General features: G+C 38.3%; 3 protein-coding genes across 6 annotated transcripts in view; 2 read left to right on the forward strand and 1 right to left on the reverse strand.

Moving 5' to 3' along the window:
* The window catches only part of LOC104809213 (protein NRT1/ PTR FAMILY 2.9-like), a 2,874-nt gene extending 1,484 nt beyond the window's left edge, over window positions 1–1,390 (forward strand). The window contains exons 4-5 of the mRNA XM_010535110.1: window positions 3–233; window positions 331–1,390. Coding sequence (XP_010533412.1) covers window positions 3–233; window positions 331–1,222 — 1,123 coding nt within the window. The 3' untranslated portion in view covers window positions 1,223–1,390. The remainder of the gene's footprint in view (window positions 1–2; window positions 234–330) is intronic.
* A 2,733-nt stretch (window positions 1,391–4,123) lies between these two features.
* Window positions 4,124–8,562, forward strand: LOC104809214 (pentatricopeptide repeat-containing protein At1g74750). 3 transcript variants are annotated; one of them, XM_010535111.1, is made up of 3 exons: window positions 4,124–4,290; window positions 4,886–5,484; window positions 5,605–8,562. In XM_010535111.1, the coding sequence occupies exons 2-3, from the start codon at window positions 5,473–5,475 to the stop codon at window positions 8,236–8,238; spliced, it is 2,646 nt and encodes an 881-aa protein (XP_010533413.1). In that variant the 5' UTR covers window positions 4,124–4,290; window positions 4,886–5,472; the 3' UTR covers window positions 8,239–8,562. The 3 variants fall into 3 exon arrangements, with proteins under 3 accessions (XP_010533413.1, XP_010533414.1, XP_010533415.1); XM_010535112.1 differs by having other exon boundaries at window positions 4,901–5,484; XM_010535113.1 differs by lacking the exon at window positions 4,886–5,484.
* Window positions 8,563–8,786: 224 nt separating this feature from the next.
* LOC104809216 overlaps window positions 8,787–9,963 on the reverse strand; it is an 8,360-nt gene continuing 7,183 nt past the window's right edge. For both annotated transcript variants that reach the window (XM_010535115.2, XM_010535114.2), the window contains exons 10-13: window positions 9,765–9,958; window positions 9,615–9,674; window positions 9,162–9,233; window positions 8,787–9,050 (exon numbers count right to left, since the gene is read on the reverse strand). In XM_010535115.2, coding sequence (XP_010533417.1) covers window positions 8,949–9,050; window positions 9,162–9,233; window positions 9,615–9,674; window positions 9,765–9,958 — 428 coding nt within the window. In that variant the 3' untranslated portion in view covers window positions 8,787–8,948. The remainder of the gene's footprint in view (window positions 9,051–9,161; window positions 9,234–9,614; window positions 9,675–9,764; window positions 9,959–9,963) is intronic.

The raw sequence follows: 9,963 nt of genomic DNA on the forward strand, positions 1-9,963 counted from the left end.
TGGGCGCTCCCTGCCATTCTCATGTTTCTCGGTTGCGTTATCTTCTTTGCGGGTTCGAAGCTATACGTCAAGGTGAAACCTAGCGGCAGTCCTGTCCTCGGCATAACCCGGGTTCTCGTAGCCGCGATCAAGAAAGCTCGGTTGAAGCCCGTTCCCGAGCCCTCTGTCCACCTTTACAACTACATCCCTCAAGATTTTGCGAACTCGAAGCTTGCCCACACAGATCAGTTCAGGTATTGAAATGGGTTTGAAAACCAGTAATTCGATTCCTTTTTTTTTTTTTTTGTTAGCTTCTCACCCAAGAACTCAACTTTTTTCGGTGTTTTTCAGATGCCTTGACAAAGCGGCGATCTTGACACCGGACGACAAGGTGGCTCCGGATGGATCTCCTGCCGATCCATGGAGACTTTGCAGTATGCAACAGGTGGAAGAAGTGAAATGTGTGGTCCGAGTTCTTCCTATATGGATCTCGGCTTCGTTCTTTTACTTAGCTTACATCCAACAAACGACGTATACAATCTTCCAAGCCCTTCAATCCGACAGACATTTAGGTTCTGGAAGCTTCCAGATCCCGGCTGCTACCTACACCGTGTTCTTGATGTTGGGACTGACAGTTTTCATCCCTATATACGACCGTGTTCTCGTCCCGTTCCTCACAAGAATCACGGGGAAAGAAGGCGGTATAACACTCCTCCAGAGAGTGGGCATAGGCCTGGTTTTGTGCATAGGGGGCATGTTGGTATCGGCATTCGTGGAAGAACGTAGAAGAACGATAGCTCTCACCAGGCCAACCCTCGGGATCGTCCCGAGGAAAGGCGAGATCTCCTCGTTATCGAGCATGTGGCTGATTCCGCAGCTCGCACTGATGGGAATCGCGGAAGCATTCGCGGGCGTTGGCCAGATGGAGTTCTACTACAAACAGTTTCCCGAAAACATGAGAAGTTTCGCGGGATCGCTGTACTACTGCGGGATCGGGATCTCGAGCTACTTGAGCACGTTTCTGATATCGATCGTCAATGATAAAACCGAGAAGGCGGCGTCGGGGGATTGGCTTCCCGAAGATCTGAACAAGGGAAAGCTCGACTATTTCTACTTCTTGGTTTCAGGGTTGATGGCTGTAAACTTGGGTTACTTCTTGCTGGTTTCGTATTGGTACCGTTACAAGGATGTTCCGAAGGAGAAGTCAAACCAAGTCAACGGAGAGACTGAGGAGTCTGTCTGAAGAGTTATTTTAGTTTTGGGGTTTCATTTATAAAACGTACCTTACACACAAAACAAAAAAAGGTTCTTTATGCATATAAATATATAAGATGGTTGTGACAAATAAACCATACGATATGAATTATAAGATATTTTATAATCATATATAAAGCTATGAGAACTTAGTCTATGATTGAATTGAATAATGTTTTGGGGTCACCACTATGGTTTTATGCTCGAAACTCATTCAAAATCCTAGTGTATTTTATACCATTTTGACAACGATTTGTTTTCTATTAATTTCTACTAATGATTTTATATTCATAATCAGATCATTTAGATAATTTTTTACAATATTTTAGAAAGAAAAAAAAAAGTTAAAAGAGAAAAACGAGACGTATAATCATCTTCTATATTTCAACTTTAAAATATCCGAATGATTAAAAATATAAAGTTAATTAAATTAAATATTATTCTATTTCTCTAGATACGGATACAACTACGTACAAACGATAGAGAACATAAAATATAATTATCAAACTAAAATTTAATGTTTCCTATCAATTATTGAACATTATCTTAGTCTTAACATATTCATAATATGTAGCGTAAAAATGAAATTGAATACAATAAAACTGTAAGTCGTGAAAAAGAAAATGAAAGAAATATGTGCCACAGGTAAAAAAATATAACTGATTTTTTTTTTTATTATCAATTCGGGATGAAAATTTTTCGAATATACAAAAATGAACTAGATAACAGCTACTGTATCTAAATAAAAAATAATTATTTTTCTAAATAAAATTAACGGGAATTAAATTTAATACGAATGGAACATAAAATAACTAAAAAAAATTAAAATAAAAACCAGAATGTTTTTTAGATATAACTTAAATTGAAATAGTATGCATTTGTCTCAATTTGAAATATAAAAGGGGACAAACATAATTGTAAGATATTAATACGGAAATATTTAACAATTCTATTTTAAAAATTTATAAAAAAAAATTATAAAATTATAATTAAAAAAAAAGGAGCAAAGGACCTTATTATGATACACAGGCATCCGCTCCTGGCCATATGCATCTCCAATACATCTCAAGAATATAGGACATGCAATGCACCCACTCAATCTTACAATCAATATTATCTTATATTGGGCCATCCCTTCATGAGGCCCAAATGCCCAAAACTGTATCTAGGCCCCTCACTTATATAAGATATGATATTTGGAAGCATATGACATCTTAGTTATGATAACGACTCTGTTTTCAATTCAACATTTGTCTATTTCCTTTGTTGGATCATAAGGTCTGGGTAGAGAGTGAGATATAAACGAACAGGGAATTAGAAGTGGATCACATCTCAAAAACTGTTATTCCGATTTCAAAATACGATTTCAAAATACGTTTTTAAGATATAATGAAGAAATCGCGATTTTATTTACGTTCTATTTGGCATTATATTTAGTTTCAATTGTTATAATTTTTTGTTGGGAAGGACCTCGTCATCTTTTACCTTTGAAATTTTATAAAACTATAGTTTTTTTTTTTGCGGCAAAACCAGATATTTATTATTTTCGTTTAGAAAAAAAAAAAGAGGATATTTAATTTTTCGGTCGAATATTGTCCACCAAATTTATCACCCTCTTTAAAGTTTAATAAAACAACAAAGCAGTCATGTGCTACACATGAAAACGACGCCACGTGGGCGATTGTACACTTTGAAATTTTCATGGGCAGAGGAGCCATACGATTTTTTTTTTTAAAAAAAAAAGAAGAGCAAAAGTCATTGATTCTTAATCTTTAACGAGCCGAAAACTCTTGACTTTATCAAAATGAACATTTTTTTTTTTACTCAAAATGTTATAAACTTTAATAAAAGGCGGTCCATACAGCAGACACTATAGTATTTTACATAATAGAAACGGGAAATTGTTTATTTTATTTCCGTTAGATCAGATGAAAGAGCATTAGTTTTTCTTGCCCTGAAATGGGTTGCTGACCTCAATAAGAGTTTTAAAATTTATTTCATAATTTGCTTAGCCTTGCAATCCTCTATTTATTTATTCCAATCTTTTTCTCTTTTATATATACTATAACATAAAGTTATAGATATAAAAAAACATAAAGTTATGATGATGTGTTTTGATGCATAAGTTGTAATAAATTTGTGAAAGTGAAATATTGGGTTTTCAATGGTCAAATGTAGAATTTCAAATATTGAGATCGATGATAAAATTACAAATGGAAATCACGTCATCTTCATTTTTAAGATGTCCTCTCAAATCGATTTTTTTCATTTTTTCTCAGATAAAAAATGTATTTTATTTCAATTCTTTATGTATTTAACAAATCTTACCCATGCCAAAAATGAAGAAATGTGATTGTTGATGAATTTGTTTTTTTTTTGTTTTAATTTCTATAACTATAAATAAAGTGATCCATAAACACATCATCACCATATAATGAGTATAGGTCCTAGTGTATGTGTGTGATATTTCGATCTTGTTATAAATTGATTGACAATTAATTTTAGAAGTAATGACATGCCAATCATGGCCGAAGATAAGCGAATATATAATAACAAAATGATTTTATTTCACAAGTAAAACTCGCAATTTGATTTTATAATTGTAATGTCCGTATAATATATTAGTTTTTCATTCGATTTTTCTTACTATAACAAAAAAAAAAAAACATTCATAGTTCTATCTTGTAGCAATTTGAGGCTCTCCATTCAGACCAATTTCTATGATTATAAACTTGGACTATTCTGAAAGAAAAATAAATATATGGGGCTATGCTTAAAGAAATATAAAGGTTTAGGGGCATAAATGAAAGGTTTGGTAGGGCAACGCTTAAGAAAATATAAATTATAAATAGATAAATAAGGAAAGACAGTAAAACTTTATGACCTTCGCAGCTTCGCAGCCTCTGCCCCATTTGCTTGGAGAGCAAAAAAACTCTTTGTTTGACGAAGGGGAAATCCGCCTCCAAAACTCTCTCTCTCTTTCTCTCTTTCTCTTCCCCTGTAAAATTTTCTCGGCAACCAAACAGGACCGAGGAAGTCAACGCCACCGTTTTGCAGGTGATTACAGTGCCGTGATCTTGCTTCTTTCCTTCTTCTCGGTGGAAATTTAACTTCTTTGTTGTTCGTCAATACTATCGATTTCTGGGTTTATGCTAGTTGGCCCTTTTCCCCTTTTCTTTTGCTCTTTTCCGCTTTTCCGTGATCTGGGTTGTATTTTCCCACTGTACTGTTGTTACCGAATTCCCGGAGAGTTGGAATTCGGTTTATGTTCTGTTGTTTATTTGGTTCGAATTTGGAGTTTTTACGCGTTTTTTTTCAGATTTTGTCTGTCCTTTGATGTTCTGAATGCACATGTTCCTTTTCTACGGGATTGATAAAAGCGTTGTTGGTTGTTTAAAGTTTAGATTTTTGCCAGTAATCTGTGTAAAGTTTCTGCGTGAGTGTTCGAAAGTGAAGACACAATTGAGGTGAAGAGTACATGTTGATTCCTTGAGTATTGGGCTGTATGCCGTTGCTGAGTGAAAAATACGTAAGAATGAGGTTGGATTTAATTGCATAAGAAAGGGTTTTGGCTGTTGATTTTGTTGGTTGTTGCAGTATTTGTTTATACTAATTCAGCATTCTCATGTTTCTTTATGGCTTGATCGAGTAGTTTTGACCGTGTCAGATGGTGAAAAGAGATTCTGAGGCACAGTTCTTTGTGGTGGCTGCACTTGATTTTGAGCGTCTGGTTAAAATGAATGTCAAAATGGGGACGCGGAATAGTGTAATCGCTCATCGCATTGTGAAAGGATAGCGATGTAGTCTGGTGGTGGCCTTTTTGTGTTTTCTTTTGCGAGAATGTTTGACAATTAAAGGGTAACAAGTTTTCTGGCTTGAGAAGGATTTCTTGTTCTAGAGAAACTGACAGAAAAAATGGAAGGTCCAAATTTTTAAGTGTCATATCGTTCATTCACTTATGTGAGTGAAAGATGGAAAAGGTTGATTTTGCGCTGCAGGGGACAAAGCCGTTTTTTGTACGAACATAGAAGTTCCCAATTTCTTGTACTTTGAAGGGATTAAGAGAAATACAGGTTTGCGGAGAATGGTAATTGGTTAATGGAATTCATTTTGTGTTGCCATGGCTTGGTTATGAGCCAGGGGAATGAATGGTAGTTACCGAGTTGGTGACCCTGTTGACATATCGTGACTTTACAGACCACTAAACTCACTACGTCAACTGGGATCACCTTGTCTTTGATGATCTATCAGGTAGTGTAAGAAGCTAACACAAAGATGATGCAAATAGCTAAGCGCATTTCGTATATTTGACTTACGGTTGATATAACTCCTTGCTAACCTGCTTGACCTTGCATTCTTTTTTACTTGCAGATAATGATAAGGGCCAAGCACATCAGTAATCTTTCCAGCACTGCAAGATCCTTTTTTCTCAATGGATCAAGATGTAATGCATCTGATGGAAATTCTTGTACATGCACTGAGGATGAAACTTGTGTCTCAAGAAGGCAGCATATTAGGAATGAAGTTGTACAGACTGACAAAAGGGCATCAAGTTTTGTCCGCCAGTCATCAGCTGGAGTAGCAGGAAGTATATTACTGAAAGAGCCGGGTAAACCTGTGGGTCTGAAGAATGTTGAGCGTTTTGACCGGCCATCTCTTCTGCCACAACTTGTTTCATCTCCTGCTTCACTGGGACGATCGGATTCTCTAAATTATACTGGCACGGTTGTTGAGGATACTGAAGAATCAGCTCCGATCGGTGATCAGCTTTATAGGGCTGGTATTGTTGCAGTTAGTTTCTTATCAGATTTAGTGAACTACAAGACACAATTATCCAATGGAATTGATATGTTTGGCTTGCCCGCAAAAAGTATGGTCGATCCTACTCGGCCTATTTCAAGTGTCAAGCCATCAAATGTGAAATCCATCCGAAGAGAGCACTTTGCGAAAGTCTACCCTAAATCATCTGCCAAAGAGTCATCAGGAAAGAATCCTACAAGCAACTATCAAGGTGCTAAGGAAGCAGAAAAGGTGGGATTTTTTAAAGGCTTTAAACAAGTTTCACATGGTGCTGCAGGGAAGTCATTTGATGCTCAGGCTTTGTCAAGTTCAGTCCCTGGCAAGAGGAAAAGTATGCCACAAAAACCCAATGTTGATTCCAATAGGTTTGTGCCAGGTCGTTATGACTGTAACATGCATTCTTCAGACGAAAGGATGATGAAATCCGGTGTTGAAGGTTTAGGTAAACCCTCAAGGGAAATGATGAAAATGCCACCAGGGGCTGCTCCGACACCTCGGCACCATTGTAACACCGGATATGTTGTGGAAAATGTTTCTAGTATATTAAGAAGATTCAGGTGGGGCTCAGCTGCGGAAGAGGCTCTTCAAAATCTCGGTTTGAGGATGGATGCATACCAAGCCAACCAAGTTCTTAAACAGATGGATGACTATACAGCTGCGCTTGGTTTCTTCCATTGGTTGAAAAGGCAACCAGGTTTCAAGCACGACGGGCACACTTACACTACCATGGTTGGTATCCTTGGTCGTGCAAAGCAGTTTGGTGCAATAAACAAGCTTATGGATCAGATGGTTAGGGAGGGATGCCAGCCAAATACTGTGACATACAATCGACTTATCCACAGCTATGGCCGTGCGAATTATCTGAATGATGCTATGAACGTGTTCCATCAAATGCAAGAGGCTAGATGTGAACCTGACCGTGTAACTTACTGTACCCTTATAGATATTCATGCTAAAGCTGGATATCTTGACATTGCCATGGACATGTACCAGAGAATGCAAGCAGCTGGTCTTTCTCCCGATACTTTCACTTATAGTGTTATAATCAACTGTCTTGGAAAAGCTGGTCATTTACCTGCAGCTCATAGGCTCTTTTGTGAAATGGTTGGTCAGGGTTGTACGCCCAACTTGGTCACATACAACATCATGATAGCCTTACATGCAAAGGCACGGAACTACCAGAGTGCGTTGAAGCTCTATCGAGACATGCAAAATGCGGGGTTTGAACCTGACAAAGTGACATACAGTATAGTAATGGAGGTGCTTGGACACTGTGGATATCTTGAGGAAGCAGAGGCTGTTTTCACCGAGATGACACGCAAAAACTGGATCCCTGATGAACCGGTTTATGGTCTTTTGGTGGATTTGTGGGGAAAAGCCGGTAACGTGGAAAAGGCTTGGCAGTGGTATCAGGCCATGCTTCATGCTGGTCTACGACCTAATGTCCCGACATGCAATTCCCTTCTTAGCACCTTCCTTAGGGTTCATTGGCTGGCTGAAGCCTATAACTTACTACAAAACATGTTGTCACTCGGTCTACAGCCTTCTTTGCAGACCTACACATTACTCTTGAGTAGTTGCACCGATGCTCGGTCCAACCTTGACATGGGCTTCTGTTGCCAGCTAATGGCAGTCACAGGTCATCCAGCACACATGTTTCTCCTTAAAATGCCGCCTGCTGGACCTGACGGCCAAAACGTGCGGGACCATGTCAGTAACTTCCTCGACCTCATGCACAGCGAGGACAGAGAGAGCAAACGAGGGCTTATGGATGCTGTGGTGGACTTCCTCCACAAGTCAGGGCTAAAAGAAGAGGCGGGTTCTGTCTGGGAAGTCGCTGCAATGAAGAATGTGTACCCTGATGCCGTTAAGGAGAAAAGCTCCAGCTACTGGCTTATCAATCTCCACGTGATGTCGGAAGGAACTGCTATCACAGCTCTCTCAAGGACACTAGCCTGGTTCCGCAAGAAAATGCTGGTCTCAGGAGCTGCTGGTCCTTCCCGGATTGACATCGTTACAGGTTGGGGCAGGCGAAGTAGAGTCACGGGCACGTCACTGGTGAGACAGGCGGTGGAAGATCTGCTCAATATCTTCGGTTTTCCATTCTTCACGGAGAACGGGAACTCGGGTTGCTTTGTTGGCTGTGGAGAGCCTCTGAACAGGTGGTTACTACAGTCTTATGTGGAGAGGATGCATTTGCTGTAATTAGATTTAGTCTGTGGCGTATGAATTTGGCCTTTTGGATTTTGTGGTTTGGCCAAATGCATTTTGGGAAATGGTTTTTGTTTACCGAGTTCCTAAGTTAACGGTAAGGGACTAGTTGCCGGCGACCGGTATTTTCTCTCTACTTGCAAGATCTTGGACTTGTGAGTGTATCACCAGCTGCCAAGTAGTGCTAAATGTTTTTAGGTATTTATTGAATTCTATGTTTTTTATTCATGCCAGTTAAATCTTTTATTTGTCTTTTCTGTTTGACAAGTTCAACAAAGAGACATGTACCTAAATGACCATTTGCTGTTTCTTTGTCTAGTTATTTTGTGTTTTCAATCTTACAGTATATCATAAAAGCTCGTACCGTTTGATATTTAAATTGAATTTCAGTACACTGAATTGTATTCAAGTTTGTATTTAAAAAAATAATTCATTTTCAAAATCTCTAAATTATCAAGAGAGAAGAAATGAAGAGAGTCTGCAGATGGAAAAGGTAATAAGAAAGAGAGAAGAAATGTATTCCCATTGAAACACAAACCACATGCAAGGGAATGATAGTTGTCCTTTTTACCGAAAAAAAGGAACTTTATTAACTCATCCTTTTTGTACAACTAACCAGACATACGAGGTTGAGAAAAAAACGCAGACATAGTATTGTACAACAAAGGGTGAAATGGGGGAAAGGAAAAATTTGGTATAGGCGTTTAAAGAAGCCTAGTGTTGTAAGAGCGACAATATGGGCATTTATGATAAAGCCAATGGTAAGAAGCCTTTCCTTTCCTCTCACAGTCGTTACACAATATCACCTGTACATTTAATCATGTCATTGTGTTAATCCTTGCATCTTTATCATCCATTTAGGGTTTATTATATATATATATACACACACACATGAGAAGAGAGAGAGAGAGAGAGACCTGGGTTTGGTTGATATATTCATCAGGCATCTTTTCTTCTGCAAGCAATGCATCTAACATCCTAAAATAGACCTGCAAGATATATTTCTTTGATTAGAGAATACCTCAAAGTTTGAAGTTTGAGACTTGTAACACTTGCTCTAATTCAGAAGACCATTTAGGTTATGGCCTTTCCTGTTTGTTACACGAGGCATTTACATTCAAACAGATATTTCAAAATATCTCAGTTTCTCGTTCTTTTCTGAAGAATTTGGGGTCCAAGATGTGAGGACTTTTACTTCAGAGAGTAATATGATGCCTTTACTAGTCCCATTTTCAGATTCATACAGGATAATAAGAACTCCTAGAAATACAAGAGGACTTTAATCTTTTCACTTTTCAAAAACTAAAAATCCCCGATATGACAACTTCTATATAAAAAGCGATGTGTTAGTAAGAATGGTGTAAACTGACCTGCATGTCCCCAAGCGACTTGCTGCAAATGGGGCATGTGTAATGAGAACATGTGTACTCCTGCAATCAGAAACCGATAAATCCATTGTGTTAGCACAAGCTCGAGGTGTTTTTGATTATGAAAAAATGCACATCAGCGGACTCAAGTACCTGAAAGCATGATGAGTGCATTAAGTGACCACATGGAAGGGCCTTCACCGGAGAGCTGGAAGTGAAGATGTACTCATGGCAGATCGGGCAATTATCTTCTAAGCACTTCTCCCGACATACATGATCTACCAAGGACAGTGACATGCAGGCATTGCATTTCATGCAATGGAAGTAGTCATTGCCCAATCCCTTCCCTACA

This window comes from Tarenaya hassleriana, unplaced genomic scaffold (assembly GCF_000463585.1).
Source record: "Tarenaya hassleriana unplaced genomic scaffold, ASM46358v1 Cleome16, whole genome shotgun sequence".
NCBI lineage: Eukaryota > Viridiplantae > Streptophyta > Magnoliopsida > Brassicales > Cleomaceae > Tarenaya > Tarenaya hassleriana.